The following is a 24,177-nucleotide window of genomic DNA, read 5'->3' on the forward strand; positions in this document are numbered from 1 at the left end:
TGGTCAACATGGTGAAACCCTATCTCTACTAACAATACAAAAATTAGCCAGGCATGGTTGTGGGCGCCTGTAACGCCAGTTACTCTGGAGGACGAGGCAGGAGGATTGTTTGAACTCGGGAGGCGGAGGTTTCAGTGAGCCGATATCCCGCCACTGTTCTCCAGCCTGGATGCAGAGCAAGACTCCATCTCAGAAAAAAAAAGAAAAAAGAAAAAAATTAGTTTCTCTCCTTATTACTGAGATAAGAGTTTTTTATACAGCTGGATAAAAGCCTTGCCAGATATATGTACTGTGAATATTTGCTCCCACTTTATGGGTTACCTTTTCATTTTCTTAATGGCGTTTTTGAAGAACAGAGGCTTTATCTTTTGATGAAACTAAATGTTATCAATAGTTTCTCTTATATTAAGTGATTTTGTGTACTATTAAGAAATCTTGGCCTATTCTCAAGGCCTGGAAAATTTTCCCCATATTTTCTTTCAGAAGTTTCATAGCTTTAGATTTTACATTTAAGTCTATGGTGGTTTTAAGTTGATCTTTTTTGCGAATGCTATGAGCTGAGAGTCAAGGTTCATGTTCTCCCTCACATGGACATCTAGTTGGAGACCTAACGTCCTTTGCTGAAAAACTATCTTTTCCCCACCGAACTGCTTTGAACCCTTCATTGAAAATATTTGACCATATATATGTGGGTCTACTTCTTGATTCCCTATTTCTTTTCAGTGACCTGTAAGTCTATTCTTATGTCCATACCACACTCTCAATTATTATAGCTGTATAGTAAGCTTCAAAAGGCAGTATAAGTCCTCTAGTTGTGTTTTCTTTTTCAAAGTTGTTTTGAGTATTCTAAGTACTTTGCATGGTCTTATACATTTGAGATTCAGTGTGTCAGTTTATATAAAAATATATGTTGAAATTTTCATTGCGATAGTGAGGAGTCTGTAGATCAATATAAAAAAAATAGAGAAAAGTCTTTCACATGTGCACAAAAGGCAGATAAAAGTATGCCCTCTGTAGTACTGTTTGCAGTAACAAAAAGCTGGAAAGAAAATCCAAATATCCTTTGCCAGGAAAATCGATAAACTGTGAAGGAGGCAGACAATGGAATACTATACAGCAGTCAAACTAAATAAATCCCAAGCATGTAACACTGTACACAAAAAATAGATGCAAGAGGATATGGGCAGCATGATGCCATTCACATAGTTTTAAAATATGCAAAACAAATAATATAGATTGTTAATGGCTATATTATATGCAACAAATAGAAACACATTTGTGGGAATCATGAATAACAAATCAATATAATACCTCTGGGAAGGCACAGAGGAAAACGGCATTAGAGCTAAGCAGAAAAGTTTCTATTATACTTGTAATGTTTAATGTGTAAAAAACAAAAACCACATGAAGCAAGTATGCCAAAAGGTAAGCAATTCAAAAGGCAGCCATTCATCTTCATACTTTTATGAATGTTTGAAATATTTCTTAAAAAGTCCTCAAAAAACCTTAGACAACAAACTCTTCTGAAAATACTTTATTATTGAAGATAAAAAGAGGCATTGTCATTAACTTTATCTCCATCTTCTAATCCCACTCTACCTTTATATAAATCCTTCTCAGTATCAAGGATCCTAGGGTGGGAGCATTGTGTATAGTGGAGGAGGGTGATAGAAAGTTAACATTTGCTAGACAAAATATATTATCTTATTTAAATTGCTATTATAGACATTAAAAATGGGGTTCAGAGAGCTTGAGCCACTTGCCCATAGTCTCACAACCAAAAAGAAGTGACAGTAAGATTCAAGCTGAGTATATCTGGCTTCAAAGCCTGTATTTTTTTTTTCCACTATTGTTTTGACAGCAAGAAAAGAACTCTTCTTGAAGGTGTAATTAACCTATCACCTGTTCCTATGTCCGGCACAGAAGTAACACAAGTACTGCAACTTGTTCATCATGTCACAGAGGAGTATAGATCCAGGCAAGGAAGTGGTATTATTGGAAACTGTGGAGAAGGAAATACATGCAGAGTCTGATTATATAATAGTTTTCCAAACTTATTATTTATACCATGGGCCATTTAGATTCTTATCTCCCCCTAGGAACTTTGGAGGTGATGCCAATTTTACAAATATATTCTCCAAGTCCACGAATCTATGCAGACACTTGCTCCCTTTCCATTGTGAGCTGAAAGAGCACCTGATGTTGGCAGCAAACAACTTTGAGAGTTTAACAAATATAAATACACTCAAATATGTTTCCTAAATTACCAGAATAAAGGGAAGCACGAGACTCTCTGTCCAGTTTAAGGCCTTGGTTTTATACCTCTAAGACAAGGGACAATTGGTGAGGTATAACTTTTATTTATGTACAGTAAGCCAAGATTTATGTAGTCAGTTACTTTGGCCATCATTCAGAAACCAATTCCTCTATCGTCTCTCTTCTTTTATCATTATTGATTTTTGTTTCTTGGGAAACGACATAACTCTAATTAAAGAATGAGCCCACATTCCAGAGATGCAAATCCCCCTCTCCTCCCTCACTTTTCCTTCGTCTCTTTGGACCCTCATAACACAATTATCTGGTGGCCCCAACTGTCCTTTTCTCCTTGCCTTGGCAGAAATCCAGTGCCTAGAGCTAGGTCCTCCACTTTTATCTTCCATCTGCAGAGTAACAGTGAAAGATGTAGAGGCCTGTACCACAGGCAGCTGTAGGACTCAGATTGGATCTACACTCAGGCCTGCTGGTTTGCTAGAAATAAAAGACCATTGACTCTGGCGTAGGGATGGAAACCTCTGCCAAACACACACATAGGCATGATCCCCTTCCCACGACGTGTCTCTCTCTCTCTCTCTCTGTCACACACACACACACACACACACACACCTTTGAGCAGAGAGGGTCTATAAAATTCCGCACATATGGTGAACATATTTTAGGGGAAGCACATGACTAGAGGCCAGTGGGAGAGAAAGAAAAAGAAAATAATGAGAAAAATCTTCAGTAAGTCTGAATTGTTCCAGTCAGACTGCTGGGAAAGAATGCAAAGGATTGGAGATGAAAATTACTGGTAAAAGTCAACATTGTAACATAGCTAAATCCTTTCCCTATTTCAAGCCATTATTAGAACTTTTTCTGATGTTCAACAATAGCACACAGAAAAATAGCCTTTATAATTTAGCTGTAAGTAATTGGCTTAACACAATGAATATAGCTGAAGAAAGCACATCATAAAATAATACTTTTCTCTAACTCATAATTTCAAAACTTCTTAATTTTACTTGTAAATAATTGTGTGATGGGGAGGCGGGTATAACTAATGTAACTGGAATTGGCTCCCAAAACATTAAATAAAATTGTTTTCTAAATTCTTATCCTTTCTGTTACATATTTAATGATCAATTAAATACTTAAGTACACTATAAACCTACCAGTATAAAGGAACTAGCAAAAAGCCTTTTAAAAATGTAGATAAATAATATCTAATTTATCTGTTTTGTAAGTTAAGGACTGATTTATCAAATCTTCTCAAAATTAAACCAGAAGAAAGTATTTTGGCTTCAGCTTTAAAGGGTCATTGGTAGAAGTTAATCAGATCATCCAAACACAAAATAAACTGATAACAAAAGGTCTGCATAACTTAGTGGTGTAGTAGAAGAAACACTGGTCTAGTGTACTCTGGGGCTTCATTTTTTAAGGGATTTCTAGCTAAGCTGGGTTTAGATTTTTACCTGAGGGCAGGAGAGAGATGCTGATGTATTTTTAGTAGAAAGGTGACTATGGCTGCCTGGTGGGGAATGAACTGCCAAACCATAAAGCTAGGGCAGGAGTGAAAGGGTAATTTAATTGTTCAGGTAAGAAATAATGAGGGCCTTGAGGTCAGCTCCAACTCCCCACTTCCCCTCTACCAGCATCTCCAGAGGCAGAGACATGAGGGCTGGAGTAGGGTGCGTAGGCAGGGGGCAGAACACGATTCCCGCCTCATGAGTACATCTTCCATAAGTGGTGCTTTAGGGGAAAACTGTAAAAGCCCTGGCTTTGCCACCTACGAGCTGGGTGACCTTAGGCAGCTAATGAAAAAGTTCTATATGCTGAGTATTTACTAAGTACCAGATACTGCTCAAAGATCTTTTTTTTTTTTTTTTTTTTTTTTTTTTTTTTTTTTTTTTTTTTTTTGAGACGGAGTCTTGCTCTGTCGCCCAGGCTGGAGTGCAGTGGCCGGATCTCAGCTCACTGCAAGCTCCGCCTCCCGGGTTTACGCCATTCTCCGGCCTCAGCCTCCCGAGTAGCTGGGACTACAGGCGCCCGCCACCTCGCCCGGCTAGTTTTTTGTATTTTTTAGTAGAGACGGGGTTTCACCTTGTTAGCCAGGATGGTCTTGATCTCCTGACCTCGTGATCCGCCCGTCTCGGCCTCCTAAAGTGCTGGGATTACAGGCTTGAGCCACCGCGCCCGGCCTCAAAGATCATTTTAAGTACATTTGCAATTTACTTAATCTCTTCATGCCTTAATTTATTCATTAGTGAAAGATAACAGTAATATCTAATTCCTATGACTGTTTTGATGATTAAGAGAGAAGTCATATACATGAAATGGCTTGGTAAACTAACACATTGTGGTTTTCTTTTTTGAGACAAGTTCTTGCTCTGTCGCCCAGGCTGGAGGGCAGTGGCATGATCTCCGCTCACTTCCACCTCTGCCTCCTGGGTTCACGCAATTCTCCTGCCTCAGCCTCCCTCCTGAGTAGCTGGGAGCACAGGCATGCGATGCCACGCCTGGCTAATTTTTGTATTCTTTGTAGAGACAGGGTTTCGCCTTGTTACCCAGGCTGATCTGGAGCTCCTGACCTCAAGTGATCTACCTGCCTCAGCCTCCAAAAGTGCTGGTATTACAGGTGTGAGCCACCATGTCCAGCCAGCCTTACACATTTAAAAATAGTTTTCTGGCCAGGCACAGTGGCTCACACCTGTACTCCCAGCACTTTGGGAGGCTGTGACAAGAGGACTGCTTGAGGAGCCCAGGAGTTTGGGGATGAAGTGAGCTATCACTCCACCACTGCACTCCAACCTGGGTGAGAGAGTGAGACACTATCGTAAATAAATAGTCTCCTAATAAGCATGTTTTTTAAAAATAGATCTGAAAATATGATTATTTTCTTTTCAGCAGCCCCTCTATTGGAGACTACACAGATTGATCACCTCACACTTGTTAGAATGACTATTATTAAAAAGATAACAAGCCAGGTGTGGTGGCTCATGCCTATAATCCCAGTGCTTTGGGAGGCTAAAGTGGGCAGATCACTTGAGGTCGGGAGACCAGCCTGGCCAACATGGTGAAACCCTGTCTCTACTAAAAATACAAAAATTAGCCGAGCTTGGTGGCAGGTGCCTGTAATCCCAACTATTTGGGAGGCTGAGGCAGGAGAACTGCTTGAACCCAGGAGGCAGAGATTGTAGTGAGCCGAGATCGTGCCACTGACAAAACGAGATTCCGTCTCAAAAAAACAAACAAACAAACAAAAAACAAGATAACAAGTGTTGGCAAAGATGTGGCAAAAAGGGAACCCATGCACACTGTTGGTGAGAAAGTTAGTACAGCCATTATGGAAAACAGTATGGTGGTTCCTCAAAAAAATTAAAAACAGAACTACCATATAAATCAGCAATCCCTCTAATGGGTATATATACAAAGGAAAGAAAATCAGTATGTCAAAGAGACATCTGTACTCTCATGTTTATTGCAGCACTATTCATAATAGCCAAAATATGGAATCAACCTAAGTGTCCATCAACAGATGAACCGAAAAAGAAAATACAGTATATACACACAATGGAATACTATTCAGCCTTAAAAAAGGAAATTCTGTCAGTTATGACAACATGGATGAACCCAGAGGGCATTTTGTTAAGTGAAATAAGCCAGGCACAGAAAGACAAACACTGCATAAGCTCACTGATATGTGAAATCTAAAAAAATCGAGCTCATAGAAGCAGAGTAGAATGGGGCAAGAGGAAATGGGAAGATGTTGGTCAAAGGACACAAAATTTCAGTTAGACAAGAGGAATAAGTTCAAGAGATCTCTGGTACAACATGGTGACCATAGTTAATAATAACGTATTGTATATCTGAAAATCACTTAAAGATAGGTATGTGAGGTAATAGATATGTTATATACCTTGATTTTGCCATTTTGCAATGTATACATCTTTGAAAGCATCATGTTGTACACCATAAATATATGCAATTTTTATTTGTCAATTTAAAATAAAGAAAAGGGGGGCGGAGCAAGATGGCCGAATAGGAACAGCTCCAGTCTCCAACTCCCAGCGCGAGCGACACAGAAGACCGGTGATTTCTGCATTTTCAACTGAGGTACTGGGTTCATCTCACTGGGGAGTGCCTGACGATCGGTGCTGGTCAGCTGCTGCAGCCCGACCAGCGAGAGCTGAAGCAGGGCGAGGCATTGCCTCACCTGGGAAGCGCAAGGGGGAAGGGAATCCCTTTTCCTAGCCAGGGGAACTGAGACACACAACACCTGGAAAATCGGGTAACTCCCACCCCAATACTGCGCTTTAAGCAAACAGGCACACCAGGAGATCATATCCCACACCTGGCCGGGAGGGTCCCACACCCACGGAGCCTCCCTCATTGCTAGCACAGCAGTCTGTGATCTACCAGCAAGGCAGCAGCCAGGCTGGGGGAGGGGCGCCCACCATTGCTGAGGCTTAAGTAGGTAAACAAAGCTGCTGGGAAGCTCGAACTGGGTGGAGCTCACAGCAGCTCAAGGAAACCTGCCTGTCTCTGTAGACTCCACTTCTGGGGACAGGGCAATAACAAACGCAGCCGAAACCTCTGCAGATGCAAACGACTCTGTCTGACAGCTTTGAAGAGAGCAGTGGATCTCCCAACACGGAGGTTGAGATCTGAGAAGGGACAGACTCCCTGCTCAAGTGGGTCCCTGACCCCTGAGTAGCCTAACTGGGAGACATCCCCCACTAGGGGCAGTCTGACACCCCACACCTCACAGGGTGGAGTACACACCTGAGAGGAAGCTTCCAAAGCAAGAATCAGACAGGTACACTCGCTGTTCAGAAATATTCTATCTTCTGCAGCCTCTGCTGCTGATACCCAGGCAAACAGGGTCTGGATTGGACCTCAAGCAATCTCCAACAGACCTACAGCTGAGGGTCCTGACTGTTAGAAGGAAAACTATCAAACAGGAAGGACACCTACACCAAAACCCCATCAGTACATCACCATCATCAAAGACCAGAGGCAGATAAAACCACAAAGATGGGGAAAAAGCAGGGCAGAAAAGCTGGAAATTCAAAAAATAAGAGCACATCTCCCCCGGCAAAGGAGCGCAGCTCATCGCCAGCAACGGATCAAAGCTGGACGGAGAATGACTTTGACGAGATGAGAGAAGAAGGCTTCAGTCCATCAAATTTCTCAGAGCTAAAGGAGGAATTACGTACCCAGCGCAAAGAAACTAAAAATCTTGAAAAAAAAGTGGAAGAATTGATGGCTAGAGTAATTAATGCAGAGAAGGTCATAAACGAAATGAAAGAGATGAAAACCATGACACGAGAAATACGTGACAAATGCACAAGCTTCAGTAACCGACTCAATCAACTGGAAGAAAGAGTATCTGCGATTGAGGATCAAATGAATGAAATGAAGCGAGAAGAGAAACCAAAAGAAAAAAGAAGAAAAAGAAATGAACAAACCTGCAAGAAGTATGGGATTATGTAAAGAGACCAAATCTACGTCTGATTGGGGTGCCTGAAAGTGAGGGGGAAAATGGAACCAAGTTGGAAAACACTCTTCAGGATATCATCCAGGAGAACTTCCCCAACCTAGTAGGGCAGGCCAACATTCAAATCCAGGAAATACAGAGAACGCCACAAAGATACTCCTCGAGAAGAGCAACTCCAAGACACATAATTGCCAGATTCACCAAAGTTGAAATGAAGGAAAAAATCTTAAGGGCAGCCAGAGAGAAAGGTCGGGTTACCCACAAAGGGAAGCCCATCAGACTAACAGCAGATCTCTCAGCAGAAACTTTCCAAGCCAGAAGAGAGTGGGGGCCAATATTCAACATTCTTAAAGAAAAGAATTTTAAACCCAGAATTTCATATCCAGCCAAACTAAGTTTCATAAGTGAAGGAGAAACAAAATCCTTTACAGATAAGCAAATGCTTAGAGATTTTGTCACCACTAGGCCTGCCTTACAAGAGACCCTGAAGGAAGCACTAAACATGGAAAGGAACAACCTGTACCAGCCATTGCAAAAGTATGCCAAAATGTAAAGACCATCGAGGCTAGGAAGAAACTGCACCAACTAACGAGCAAAATAACCAGTTAATATCATAATGGCAGGATCAAGTTCACACATAACAATCTTAACCTTAAATGTAAATGGACTAAATGCTCCAATTAAAAGACACAGACTGGCAAACTGGATAAAGAGTCAAGACCCATCAGTCTGCTGTATTCAGAAGACCCATCTCAGAAGCAGAGACATACATAGGCTCAAAATAAAGGGATGGAGGAAGATTTACCAAGCAAATGGAAAACAAAAAAAAGCAGGGGTTGCAATACTAGTCTCTGATAAAACAGACTTTAAACCATCAAAGATCAAAAGAGACAAAGAAGGCCATTACATAATGGTAAAGGGATCAATTCAACAGGAAGAGCTAACTATCCTAAATATATATGCACCCAATACAGGAGCACCCAGATTCATAAAGCAAGTCCTTAGAGACTTACAAAGAGACTTAGACTCCCATACAATAATAATGGGAGACATCAACACTCCACTGTCAACATTAGACAGATCAACGAGACAGAAAGTTAACAAGGATATCCAGGAATTGAACTCATCTCTGCAGCAAGCAGGCCTAATAGACATCTACAGAACTCTCCACCCCAAATCAACAGAATATACATTCTTCTCAGCACCACATCATACTTACTCCAAAATTGACCACGTAATTGGAAGTAAAGCACTCCTCAGCAAATGTACAAGAACAGAAATTATAACAAACTGTCTCTCAGACCACAGTGCAATCAAACTAGAACTCAGGACTAAGAAACTCAATCAAAACCGCTCAACTACATGGAAGCTGAACAACCTGCTCCTGAATGACTACTGGGTACATAACAAAATGAAGGCAGAAATAAAGATGTTCTTTGAAACCAATGAGAACAAAGATACAACATACCAGAATCTCTGGGACACATTTAAAGCAGTGTGTAGAGGGAAATTTATAGCACTAAATGCCCACAAGAGAAAGCAGGAAAGATCTAAAATTGACACTCTAACATCGCAATTAAAAGAACTAGAGAAGCAAGAGCAAACACATTCGAAAGCTAGCAGAAGGCTAGAAATAACTAAGATCAGAGCAGAACTGAAGGAGATAGAGACACAAAAAACCCTCCAAAAAATCAATGAATCCAGGAGTTGGTTTTTTGAAAAGATCAACAAAATTGACAGACCACTAGCAAGACTAATAAAGAAGAAAAGAGAGAAGAATCAAATCGACGCAATTAAAAATGATAAAGGGGATATCACCACCAACCCCACAGAAATACAAACTACCATCAGAGAATACTATAAACACCTCTACGCAAATAAACTGGAAAATCTAGAAGAAATGGATAATTTCCTGGACACTTACACTCTTCCAACACTAAACCAGGAAGAAGTTGAATCCCTGAATAGACCAATAGCAGGCTCTGAAATTGAGGCAATAATTAATAGCCTACCAACCAAAAAAAGTCCAGGACCAGATGGATTCACAGCTGAATTCTACCAGAGGTACAAGGAGGAGTTGGTACCATTCCTTCTGAAACTATTCCAATCAATAGAAAAAGAGGGAATCCTCCCTAACTCATTTTATGAGGCCAACGTCATCCTGATACCAAAGCCTGGCGGAGACACAACAAAAAAAGAGAATTTTAGACCAATATCCCTGATGAACATCGATGCAAAAATCCTCAATAAAATACTGGCAAACCGGATTCAGCAACACATCAAAAAGCTTATCCACCATGATCAAGTGGGCTTCATCCCTGGGATGCAAGGCTGGTTCAACATTCGCAAATCAATCAACATAATCCAGCATATAAACAGAACCAAAGACAAGAACCACATGATTATCTCAATAGATGCAGAAAAGGCTTTTGACAAAATTCAACAGCCCTTCATGCTAAAAACGCTCAATAAATTCGGTATTGATGGAACGTACCTCAAAATAATAAGAGCTATTTATGACAAACCCACAGCCAATATCATACTGAATGGGCAAAAACTGGAAAAATTCCCTTTGAAAACTGGCACAAGACAGGGATGCCCTCTCTCACCACTCCTATTCAACATAGTGTTAGAAGTTCTGGCTAGGGCAATTAGGCAAGAGAAAGAAATCAAGGGTATTCAGTTAGGAAAAGAAGAAGTCAAATTGTCCCTGTTTGCAGATGACATGATTGTATATTTAGAAAACCCCATTGTCTCAGCCCAAAATCTCCTTAAGCTGATAAGCAACTTCAGCAAAGTCTCAGGATACAAAATTAATGTGCAAAAATCACAAGCATTCCGGCCGGGCGCGGTGGCTCAAGCCTGTAATCCCAGCACTTTGGGAGGCCGAGACGGGTGGATCACGAGGTCAGGAGATCGAGACCATCCTGGCTAACACGGTGAAACCCCATCTCTACTAAAAAATACAAAAAACTAGCCGGGCGAGGTGGCGGGCGCCTGTAGTCCCAGCTACTCAGGAGGCTGAGGCAGGAGAATGGCGTAAGCCCGGGAGGTGGAGCTTGCAGTGAGCTGAGATCCGGCCACTGCACCCCAGCCTGGGCCACAGAGCAAGACTCCGTCTCAAAAAAAAAAAAAAAAAAAAAAAAAAAAAAAAATCACAAGCATTCTTATACACCAGTAACAGACAAACAGAGAGCCAAATCAGGAATGAACTTCCATTCACAATTGCTTCAAAGAGAATAAAATACCTAGGAATCCAACTGACAAGGGATGTAAAGGACCTCTTCAAGGAGAACTACAAACCACTGCTCAGTGAAATCAAAGAGGACACAAACAAATGGAAGAACATACCATGCTCATGGATAGGAAGAATCAATATCGTGAAAATGGCCATACTGCCCAAGGTAATTTATAGATTCAATGCCATCCCCATCAAGCTACCAATGAGTTTCTTCACAGAATTGGAAAAAACTGCTTTAAAGTTCATATGGAACCAAAAAAGAGCCCGCATCTCCAAGACAATCCTAAGTCAAAAGAACAAAGCTGGAGGCATCACGCTACCTGACTTCAAACTATACTACAAGGCTACAGTAACCACAACAGCATGGTACTGGTACCAAAACAGAGATATAGACCAATGGAACAGAACAGAGTCCTCAGAAATAATACCACACATCTACAGCCGTCTGATCTTTGACAAACCTGAGAGAAACAAGAAATGGGGAAAGGATTCCCTATTTAATAAATGGTGCTGGGAAAATTGGCTAGCCATAAGTAGAAAGCTGAAACTGGATCCTTTCCTTACTCCTTATACGAAAATTAATTCAAGATGGATGAGAGACTTAAATGTTAGACCTAATACCATAAAAATCCTAGAGGAAAACCTAGGTAGTACCATTCAGGACATAGGCATGGGCAAAGACTTCATGTCTAAAACACCAAAAGCAACGGCAGCAAAAGCCAAAATTGACAAATGGGATCTCATTAAACTAAAGAGCTTCTGCACAGCAAAAGAAACTACCATCAGAGTGAACAGGCAACCTACAGAATGGGAGAAAATTTTTGCAATCTACTCATCTGACAAAGGGCTAATATCCAGAACCTACAAAGAACTCAAACAAATTTACAAGAAAAAAACAAACAACCCCATCAAAAAGTGGGCAAAGGATATGAACAGACATTTCTCAAAAGAAGACATTCATACAGCCAACAGACACATGAAAAAATGCTCCTCATCACTGGCCATCAGAGAAATGCAAATCAAAACCACAATGAGATACCATCTCACACCAGTTAGAATGGCGATCATTAAAAAGTCAGGAAACAACAGGTGCTGGAGAGGATGTGGAGAAATAGGAACACTTTTACACTGTTGGTGGGATTGTAAACTAGTTCAACCATTATGGAAAACAGTATGGCGATTCCCCAAGGATCTAGAACTAGATGTACCATATGACCCAGCCATCCCATTACTGGGTATATACCCAAAGGATTATAAATTATGCTGCTACAAAGACACATGCACACGTATGTTTATTGCAGCACTATTCACAATAGCAAAGACTTGGAATCAACCCAAATGTCCATCAGTGACAGATTGGATTAAGAAAATGTGGCACATATACACTATGGAATACTATGCAGCCATCAAAAAGGATGAGTTTGTGTCCTTTGTAGGGACATGGATGCAGCTGGAAACCATCATTCTTAGCAAACTATCACAAGAACAGAAAACCAAACACCGCATGTTCTCACTCATAGGTGGGAACTGAACAATGAGATCACTTGGACTCAGGAAGGGGAACATCACACACAGAGGCCTATCATGGGGAGGGGGGAGGGGGGAGGGATTGCATTGGGAGTTATACCTGATGTAAATGACGAGTTGATGGGTGCAGCACACCAACATGGCACAAGTATACATATGTAACAAACCTGCACGTTATGCACATGTACCCTACAACTTAAAGTATAATAATAATAAATAAATTAAAAAAAAAAAAAAGAAATCAAAAAATGTGAAAGAGAGATTACGAAGAATCCCAGGAACCTAGCTGAGCACAGTGGCTCATGTCTGTAATCCCAACACTTTTGGAGGCTGAGGCAGGAGAAGACTTGCTTCAGCCCAGGAGTTGGAGACCAGCCTGGTCTCCAAAACCTACGTTGTCTCCAAAAAAAAAAAAAAGAATTCCAGGAATCCAGTCAGAAATCTACCATTGGGATCCCTGAGCCACTATTGAAGTGATGATATTGATGAATTGACAGATCATGTGCATTACCTCACCTTACCCCTTTGGATGACTTAACAGAGGCACTTTCTCTAGAGATATTGAGAACTGACCAGGATTGCTGAATCTCTTTCCTTCATAGGGAGTTTTAAAGAACAGAACCTTTCCAGTTTTGTCACCTTCACATCCCTGCTTCCTACTCAAACAGATGTTGGTGAAGACCTAAATGTCTTTCAGCCAGTGCTATTACTACTGTTGCTACAGACACCCCTCAAGAAACCTTCTGTGTGGTGGGTCATATACCTTTAGCACTCTTATTCTGTTCAAGGCATCTATTAATTTTCCTTGTATCTTTCTTATATTTTGAATAATTTATCCTGGGCTTTAGCTTTTATGTGCTCTATCTCAGATTCTTTTTGTCATGCAAAGATAAAATGCTTACATTTTTCCTACCCTGAATTAATAGATCTGGCTACTTGGCTATAAAGCATATTCAGTTTTCTATCTGGAATAAAAAATAATAATAAAATAAAATAAAGAAAAAAGAAAAAATTCTTCCTAGCATTGCCTGTTAAAAAGAAGAAAATGAAAAAGAAAAAAAGACAGTTATTGATTATTGATTTTTGTATTACAAAACCTAAGTCATCGCCATGATGATTTTTCACCTACTAGAACTCTGTAAATAATGGGGTCATGTGGCTAAGATAATAACTGTTTCCAGAAGACTGGTTTATTCACTTATACTTCTACCTGAAAAATGGTTCTAAGAAGCAAAAGCCAATACATGCCTTCATGGCTGTAAAGATAAGGCATGAGGAGGACCTTTCCATCAGCATCCATGAACAAACTGAAGCATTATGGCCACTCTAATGGAGCTGATGTCTAATGGTCATTTCTAGGTAATCCATGGGCAGTAGATAAGCACAGCTTCTACTCAAATTAATGAAAATGGTGATGAGCAACTATGTGGGACAGTAGTTTATAGTCACTAACCATCAGCTAACACAGATTAGTGTAAAGAGAAAGCAACTAAAAAACTAAGATTTTGAAGTTCAAAAGAACTAACTTTATAGAAAACAAAAGAAAACTTGATCAATACATCAAAGGTGAGAAAAAAAGTAGAAGCATAAAAAATCAAAGTTTTAATTATTTTTAAGCACAGGACTAACTTTACAGGAAATAAAGTGTGATGAACAAATCAAAAGGCATAAAGAAAAGAGACTTAAGATCCATAACCAAATATAATATGTGAACCTTGGTAGATCTTCACTCAAACAAGCCTACTATAAAATACATTTTTGGGAGAGTCAGGGTAATTTGGGTTTTAGATGATAATACGGAATGATCATTGTTAGGTGTCATACAGTATTATGGTAATGTAAGAAAATTTCCTGGATTTATAGTGGCACGCTAAAATATTTAGGAATTGGAATGCCATGATGTGCAGTATCTGCTTTGAAATACTTCAACAAAGAAAATAACATCGACTAGGCACAGTGGCTCATTCCTATAATCCCAACACTTTGGAAGGCCAAGTTGGGAGGATCACTTGAGCCCAGGAGTTTGATTCCAGCCTGGGCAACGTTGTGAGACCCATTTCTCGAAGAAAAAAAAAAAAAAAAAAGCCAGGTATGATGGAATACACCTGAAGTCTCAGCTGTTACTCAGGAGGCTAATGTAGGAGGATGTTGAGCCCAGGAGTTTGAAGCTGCAGTGAGCTATGATCACACCACTGCACTCCAGGCTGGGCAACAGAGCAAGACCCTATCTCTCTTTCAAAAAAGAAAAAAAAAAAAAGAAAAGAAAGTAACATCAGTGAGATAAATAACAAAATGTTAACAAGAGATGGGGTACAGTATATTATTCTCTCTACTGTTATAAATTGTTAAAAACATTTTTAAATTAAATTACATTTTTTTAAAAAGGGGTAAAGAAAGCCTGATAAACTATCCCATCCATCCATCCATCCATCCATCCATCCATCCATCCATCCATCCATCCATCGAGTTGTAATAAGGTTGGTTGCCTGAGTCAAAGAATGAAATGGCTAAGAACCAAGTTTATCTTAGGTTACAAAGACACCTGAGGAAATTTTTCATATTGCCTTTGTGAGACAAATTGTATAATGTAGGCAAGATGAGTGCCTCCCTTAAATTTTGCTGGCAAACTATGAAAATTCTCCACAATGGAGCTGAAGTGAGGGATGGCAAAGAGGCGAATTATTAAACAGCTTTACAACTGCATTAAAGCTATAAGGAGAAGACAGGCACACACCAGTCAACTCTGCCCCTTCCACTCTCCGACCTAGACCCAATGAGCTCATTAGGTTCCATTTTAAGAGAAGGTGAATTTTGTCCCTCCTTTATGGGGAAGTCTTTACAAAGTCTCCCATATAGTGGGTTACTTTTTCAATTGCTATTTTGAACAACAAAGTACCACATGGAAGAAAATATCTCAATTATTGCAAATTTTAGATGCTTATGAAGGTCACTGCTAAAATCCTTTACAAAGTAGAAAAAAATTATAATATGGTAATCATTCCTGAGAGATTGAGTTCAAAGTGCAAGTATAGGATGTAGTTGTAAATAAGTCTTTAATATTAAAGACCATTTTAAAAAGCAATCTGGCAAGTGGTTACTTTGTGGAGATTAGACATTCATCCACAAGAAGTATGGAAATAGGTACTTGTGGCTGGGAATATAATTTTTAGAAATAGTATCTGGTAAGGATCAAAAGCCAGCTTGTATTAAAAACAGCTTAGATGAAGTGAAGATGATGTGCTTTGCAAAATGCATTAGGTGACTCAAAAAGTGGCTCTACTGATGAACAGCTCTCCAACGCTGGCAATGGATGTGAAGCTTGAGGCACGTTCTTTTCAGAAAGAAGATGAGAGTGCTTTTGAGAGAGGATGACCAAGAAGGCGAGAGACCTTGGGATAGCTAGTTTGTAGAAGGAAAGACCTATACGGTAAGGACCTACAGAGTAAGATACAAATGGTACATAATAAATGTCTTTCCAAGTATTTGAAGAGCAGTTGTGTGGAAGCAGAGTTGATTTATTGTGTTTTTTACCGAGCAGAAATTAAATGAACGAATGGAAATTATATGGAGGTAGATATTCAGTCAATAAAAGCAAGTATTTTATAGTAACTGGATTTGTCCAACACTGAATTTGAAAAGTCATGTGCAAGTAAAGCCTTCCTGACCAACTATAAGGAATGGAGTTGCAGTAAATTGCCTTTATGGTCCTTTTAATGATCAGATTCTATTATTTTATCAAATTATCTCCAAGCTGGCAACAAAGTTGATAACTGCATTTATTTTTTAAACATAGAGTTGGCCCTCTGAATTTGTGTGTTCTGCATCCATGGACTCAACCAAACAGCAGATTGAAAATATTAGGAAAAAACAACAAATAAAAAATAACACCACCACTATATATACACTATGGAATACTACACAATCATAACAAGGAATGAAATCATGTCTTTTGCAGCAACATGGAGGACAACATGAAATAGAGGCCATTACCCTAAGTGAAATCATTCAGAAACAGAAAAACAAATACTGCATGTTCTCACTTATAAGTGGGAACTAAACAATAGGTACACATGGACATACAGAGTGACTCCAAAAGTGGGGAAGAGGATGTTGGTTGAAAAATCAACTATTGAGTACAATGTTCACTATTCGGGTGACAGGGACACTAAAAGCTCAGACTTCACCACTACACAACATATTCATGTGACAAAACTGCACATACACCCTCCTAATCTCTAAAAATTTAAAAAATTTATATATATATATGAAATTAATGTGTATTTAGGCATCAAAAAATAACAATACCACAATAGAAAAGTAATACAAATTAAAAAACAATACAGTATAACAACTATTTGCAGAGCATTTATATTGTATTAGGTTATTACAAGTAATGTAGAGATGGTTTAAAGTATACGAGAGAATATGTGTAGGTTATATGCAAATATGATTCCATTTTATATAAGGAACTTGAGCATCTGCAGATTTTGGTAGCTTTGGTGGTCCTGGAACCAACACTCTTTGGATGCCAAGGGATCATTATACTCTTTTCATTTATCACATATTTTTTAACAGTCTGCTCTGTAAGAATCGTTACATTAAGTTTTATGTATAACAAAACATATATAAAAATAATGATAGAAATGTACAATCAAAGAAGGTTACATATATGCACGCATGTTAACATATACCATAGCATGTATAACATACCATTCCTTGGCTGGGCTTTGTCCTAAGGTTAAAGCAGATACATAATGAAGGCACGATCTAGTTAGAATTTTTATCTTTTTCTAGGGTGTATCTTGATTGCCTTGTCTCTAGACCAGACTATCTGCCTGTCCAAGAATAAACTGATTCATCCATAGTGAAGATATGAGTCAAATATTTTGGCTTTACTATGAAGCCTTTCTTGGCCTAGACACAAGACACTGAAACTTTGTCTTCCAATTTCCCAACTTGTGCTATCAAATCTTCTCAAAAACAAAGAATGAACAGTGGGAATTATCCAACAGACCTTCCAAATACAACATCTAATAAAGCAACATTGGAATTACATAAAACTATTGGTCACTAATTTATATCCCTGATCACAAGGAGATTAGTCAACAATACAAAGTAATCAGTTTGAAAGCAACCCAGCATAGCAAAACAACTCCAGGGCTAGAAGTACTCATGAAACACAACTCTTTGGTATATGAAGCATCATAAACTTACCAAATACAGTAGAGGAAAAGCTGAAAAATACTCTTACAATATAATGATAGTTAATGATATCAACACAAGTAAAACATTAAGCTGAAAAAAAAATCACATTTGAAAAAGTCACCTTCAAACACTTTTTAAAAATCACAAGCAGGGGCTGTGTGAACCATTCAACATTTTTTCCTCAAATAATCTGCAAATAAAAGTTTTCTCAGTTCTAATCTGATAAGCTGACCTGAGATTGTTGGAAAAGGATGCTTTTTTCCGGGTTTATGCCACAGGCAAGAAGAACAGCAGTCATGTCCAGGATGCTCTGCCGAAGGACAGCTGGGTCTTGGGGGACAGTAATGGAGTGTAGGTCAACAATGCTGTATAATACAGAGTCATATTCATCCTGTAACCTCACCCAGTTCTCAATGGCTCCCAGGTAATTGCCCAGGTGGAGGATTCCTGTAGGTTGAATGCCAGAAAATATTCGCTTCTTGCTGTCTTTCTGGAACAAAGGAAAACAAACATATTTGCTTTTGAGGCAGAATCCCATGAATCCTATGCCCATGTTATCATAGCTATGGGAGCTAGTTATATTTTTGTAAACTACAATCTGACAGTCATCATCATCCATCTATTTTGGGCCTACTCTGTAAATCACTATGCTAGGTGCTACTAGGGACAAAAAAAAAATAGATATTAAAAATGTTTTTGCACTCAAACGTGTACAAATATAAAGACACATAAGAAAAGATTTGCAGCTGGGTGTGGTCGCTCATGCCTGTAATCCCAGCACTTTGGGAGGCCAAGGAGGGTGGATCACCTGAGGTCAGGAGTTTGGAACCAGCCTGGCCAACATGGTGAAACCCGGTCTCTACTAAAAATACAAAAATTACCTGGGCGTGGTGGTGCGCCTATAATCCCAGCTACTTGGGAGGCTGAGGTGGGAGAATTTTAAACCCGGGAGGTGGAGGCTGCAGTGAACCAAGATCATGCCATTGCACTTTAGCCTAGGCAACAGAGCGAGACCCCGTCTCAAAAAAAAAAACAAAAAACAAAAAACAAAAGGAAAGAAAGAAAAAAAAGGAAAAGATCTGCATCCCCAAGAGAATGTGATGTAATAGGAGATAGACGATATTGTTTATGAAAAGGCAAGTAAAGGTATAACATGGTAACATAATCATGACCAGTTTGGAATGATACAGAATAGGGTTCAGAGAGGAATTCCCAAGAGGAAAAGGTAACTGAGGTTTGGTGGTCAATGAGGAGGCCTTCAGACATAGAATCAAATTTCACTGGAGATTAAAGGGGCCTCGAGAGTTTTTCATGTGATTTAATTTCTTTTGCAGCTAAGGAAATGAAGGCCTTAGCATTAGTGCTAAAGGCTACTGCTATTGCCTTAAGATTTTTGTTTATATTTTTGATATCATAATTTAGTGTATGAGATCTTGGGCTAGAAATTAGAAAATATATACTCTATTTCTAATATTACTTCTTAATAAGGTTATTTAAATTTTCTATGCCTTGGTTTCCTTTTACTTTTAATAAAATCATATTTGGGTTTTCAATTCTTCAAAAGGAAATTTTAATTCTATATAATTATTTAAATTATAAAAAACATTTGCACCCTGGTCATATTTTCCCTTTGGTTTGTACTTCCTAATGCTGAAGTTATAATAGGAAAATGAAAAGAAAAAAAACGCAATACAAACTAAAAAAAATTGCTATTTTTCCCCTGAATTATTTTGTAATACATTCCATCGTGAAAAACCAAAAATGAGTATGTATCAGTAATATGCTGTAACTAAAAGGCCCTGAGAAAATAAAATGCATCATTATCATTTTTAACCACCACGAAAACAAAAAAACAAAAGCAGCAATAATTTACTGAACTACTATGTTGCAAGCATTTATGCCCAGTGCTTTACATATATTAATGCATTTAATCCTTATAATACCTAATATGGTAGGTATATTATTACCTCCAGTTTATAGATGAGAGACATGAGGCTCACAGATTTCATTAGCTTGCCCATGGTCACACAGCTAGTAAGTGGTGGAGTTGAAGTTTCAAGCCATATATCACTGACTTCAAAGCCCATGTACGTTCTCTCTACTAGCTACTATGCTTTGCTTAGCTACCATCTATTAAGATGTTATCATATTCATTGTATTAATTTTGCAATTTTTCAGTCAGTTTAAAAATCTGCAAAATAAAATTACGGGGACAAAAAAGACCATTATTATACAGGTATCTTAGTGAGCCAAGATTCTCTAGTGTATATAGCTAGGAGCAGAATTGCTGAGTCATAAGGTATGTATATGTATCTTCAACTGTAGTACTTCAATGTGGTGAACTATTCCTAAGTATGTAACATTATACACTTTCTACCAAGTTCCTGTTGTTCCATATCCTCATCAACACTTGGTATTAGCAATCTTTTTATTTTTAGCTAATGTGATGGAAATGAGGTAGAATCTCATTATGGTTTAATTCTCTTTGATTATTAAAGAAGTTGGGGACTCTTTTTATGATTACTAGCTATTTTTACCTCCTCTTCTATGAAAAGCCTATTTAAATTATTTTGCCTGTTTTTCTCAGATTGGATTGTCTTTTATTGATTTAAGAATCTGTATATATTCTAGATGCTAATATTCTTCAATTACATGTAGAGCAAATATTGTCTTATTGTATGGCTGTCTTCTCTTTATCTTATCTTTTGATAAAGACAAGTACTTAATTTCATGAATCAAATACATAACTTCTGATAACAGGTTATTGTATCATAGAAGAAATATTTCAATACCCTACAGTTATGAAGGTGCACGTGTGTGTGTGGGGGGGGTGTGTGTGCATATATGGCTATATACATATAGCTAGACACATACACATGCATATATACAATGTGTGTGTGTGTGCGCCTTAAAGTTTTATCTTTACTCTTCACATTTAGGTCTGTATCCATCTGGAGTTTTTTGCATATGGTGTGAGGTAAGCATCTAATTTCTTCTTTTTTTCCTATATGAATATCTGATTATTCTAGCACCATTTATTGAAAAGACTGTCTCTTCCCACTGCTTTGAAATGCCATCGCCATCATAAATCAAGGATCCCTGTAAGAAGAATCTGGAAAGGGTCTGGTCTTTCAATTCTGACTCATTAGTCTATCTGTCTGTAACTGTGTCAGTATCACATTGCTTTTTAAAAATACATCTTGGGACCTACTAAAGCAAGGCTTTCCACCTTCTTTTTCTTCAAGAGTACTTTATTCATCCTTGGCCCTTTATATGTATCAATATATTTTAGAATCATCTTGTCAAGTCCCAAGAGGGAAAAAATAAAAAATCCTTTTCATTTTTTTCTTCTTCTTTTTAGATCAGATTAGAAGCTGCAAGTGTTGGTTGACGTTGCTGACTGGGATCACACTGCATCTAAAGATTGTTTCGGGGAGAACTGACATCTTTATAATATTAAGTCCTCCAATCCAGGAAGCCACAAGCCATGTGAAGTCTTTTTTATACCTAATGCTAGCTCCTGAGAGCTAATCTACTTTTGATATGTGAGTGCCAAGGCTACTTAAATTTGGCACTACCTTTTCCCCAAGTATTCCAAATCCTACAAGTACAGTCTATTTTCCTCTCAACTCCTAAGATGGCAGCCCTAAAACAGAATGCTACATCATAGTTCCATGGTCCAGAATTGTGCTTGATCCAAGAACTCAGGAGGAGACCCAAATGATTTCTGGCTTTGAGGATATGAAAAATATCCTTCAGGTAATTGAGAACAAACATAATCTTACACTCAAAATCACAAACACACACATAAAAGGCTTTCAAGTGATGAAATCCCCAGATCATAATCTAGAAACAGTATTTTAAAAATAATTCCTACTTGAGAATTGAGACAGAGAGAGAAGTTAGCATAGAATGAGTACCTATTATTGAGGCTTCCTCCAGGACCTAGGGACCTTAACCAGCTTTGGATTCCTGATATGGGAATAAGCAAAGGAATTTTCAGTGCAGTAAGAAATGATTAATGGGCTTTAGGGACTGATTGATGAAGGGAGAAAGCAAAGCAGAAAAACAAACTCTGAAGTTAATAAATGGAAAGGAAAAAAATACCATCCTGAAACACTTGACCTAGGAAGATAAGGGACTGTTTATGGTAATGTAAAGGATTATAAAGACTAAGAATTTTAAGCTGAAAAAAATAGGAATATTTTCACATATATTTCTCCATCTTCAAACTCAGAAATTATTCCCCAGGAGAAATGGAGAAAACAAATCTTTGAGAAAACTAGAAGAGAAAAGCACTAGAGAAGAGACTGTGGGAAAAAAGTATCGTGACCAGTGGGAATGGGCTAGAAATGATCTAATACATCTTTTTCATTCTCTAGTTCCCTCTATACATTGGCGCAGAGGGAATGATATTATCAAGCAACGAGACTAACAAGAAGTGTTTTGTTCAATTTTCAAGGCACTATTAAAAAATACAGCCTCTAAATGGGAACTGGATACCTGGTCTTAAAAATATACAGAGAGTGTCCTGCTCTTCTGCAGTGAGTTTATGTTCCCGTCTGTTCCCTCTGCAAGAGTCAGCAGGCGGCCTGACGGCATGGCAGGGGAGACATGCCGGGTACCATGAAATCACGGGGTTGGAATGTGGAGTTTGGGTGGTGGGAGGATGGAGGTTCTGTGTTCAAAAGCACTAGAGTTAGAAAAGAATGAAAATGAAAGGAGCTTGGGCTTCCCATGGGTTTGGACAGGAGACAAACCTCAAAGAAAACAGCTTCTAGCCTAGCCCACAGGCATTCATTCAAGGGGAAGCCTGGAGCATCAACCTATGATTCCATCACAGTATGCAGAGGATTAAAAAAGAAGCACATTAGAAAGTAGGTCTTCATTTCATTTCAGGCATATTTCCTTGGTAAATGCCACTTCCAGCCTATACATTTATTGACTCATTTTTATAACAGAACCAGCAGTACCATATCCCTGAGGAGCTTCAGCTCTGGGATTTGATATATACCAGAAGAGACAGTGGGTATTCAAATCAAAGGTAGAGCATACCTATCATTTTGACAGACATAGCTGAAACTATTCCTGTTGTAAGGTACTGAGCACATCCAAAATGTGTAATTTCCTTAATTTTCTTACTGTACTCAAAAGCAATTTAAAAATCCCAAGTTATTAATTATGGCAAAAGAATTTTTGTGATTAGGAGAGCTTCTGTCTTTAATTTCAAGTGAATAAGATACATCTAAAGAAGGCTGCCTACTAGCTTTGAAACACTTTCAGCTTCAGTACAGTGGTGAGAAAGACTTCAGCTAAAGATTTCAAGACTCTTCTTACAAAGTCCTGCTTGTATCCAGCTGTAACACCAATTGTTCATTGATCACATTTGTTTTAACTACGGTCAAAGGTAAACCACAAACTTGGCTCAACGGCCACACTATGTCTTATTGGTTACATAAATGGCATTTTATCACAGATTACAATAAAAAAGTATTCAATAACATTACCCAGCTAATTGGGATGAAAAGTCTATTTATTCTTCTATTGTCTATTTATTTCTATAAGTCTATTTATTCTTCTAATTGTATATAAATTTAAAAATACTGTTTAAAGCTCTCACTCCTTAGCTCTGTTAGTGCTTCTCAATTCTATCATTTACATCGCCCTACTATTTCAATCCTAAGTTCCTGAAATTATCTTCAACATTTTCTTGAAAATGCCTCTACTGGCAGTTAAGGATTGAAGAGCTGAAACAGAGAAGACCAGGCGTGACACTGGCTGGGAGAGCCAGGTGCTCCTCTGAAGGTTTGGCAATGCCTCAGCATTGTTCTGCTATAGTCAGCTCTTTCCTCCAAAAAGCACTGGAGAGTCCTGGTCTGTCAAGAAATGCTCACTCAGCACCAAGAAAAATGGGTTCATTTCTGCTTAGAACTAAAACCAGATGCTCAGACCTGGGAATCAATACAGTAAATATTAATTCAGTATAAGAGAAAGAAGGTCCTATATCACCTCCAAGTAAGAAGAAATATCTAGGCCAACAAGTAAAACTGAAGGAAAATTATTTTTTAAAAGAAAGAAAAAGGAGTGACTAATCAATTAGACTGTGAGCGCCTAAAGGGCATAAATGATAAGCACTTAATATGTATTGTCAGTTCAGTAAAACAGTTTAAAAGGAATCAACTTAATTCTTAAAAAATATTCCCCACAGGCTTATTTAAGCCATTTTCAAATTTCAAGAGTTACGCATCTATTTTCCTTACATGCACTGTACCTACCATCCTTCTATCATATAATGGAATGCTTTTGCAGATGTATTTTCCTTCTCGTGATGAAATTTAGCTATCAGAAACATGCCCTAGGCCGGGCGCGGTGGCTCAAGCCTGTAATCCCAGCACTTTGGGAGGCCGAGGCGGGTGGATCACGAGGTCAGGAGATCGAGACCATCCTGGCT

The 24,177-nt window shown here is 38.6% G+C and overlaps 1 protein-coding gene across 10 annotated transcripts in view; it reads right to left on the reverse strand.

Annotated features, from left to right (window-relative positions):
- The window catches only part of WARS2 (tryptophanyl tRNA synthetase 2, mitochondrial), a 290,547-nt gene that overhangs the window by 33,443 nt on the left and 232,927 nt on the right, over positions 1-24,177 (reverse strand). For 3 of the 10 annotated variants that reach the window (XM_050748758.1, XM_050748738.1, XM_050748767.1), the window contains exons 1-2: positions 19,694-21,097; positions 17,959-18,216 (exon numbers count right to left, since the gene is read on the reverse strand). In XM_050748758.1, coding sequence (XP_050604715.1) covers positions 17,959-18,216; positions 19,694-19,813 — 378 coding nt within the window. In that variant the 5' untranslated portion in view covers positions 19,814-21,097. Of the gene's footprint in view, positions 1-17,958; positions 18,217-19,693; positions 21,098-24,001; positions 24,089-24,177 lie in introns of those variants that run through there. The other 7 variants (XM_050748784.1, XM_050748775.1, XM_050748810.1 and 4 more) reach the window with 5 other exon arrangements.

This window comes from Macaca thibetana, chromosome 1 (assembly GCF_024542745.1).
Source record: "Macaca thibetana thibetana isolate TM-01 chromosome 1, ASM2454274v1, whole genome shotgun sequence".
NCBI lineage: Eukaryota > Metazoa > Chordata > Mammalia > Primates > Cercopithecidae > Macaca > Macaca thibetana.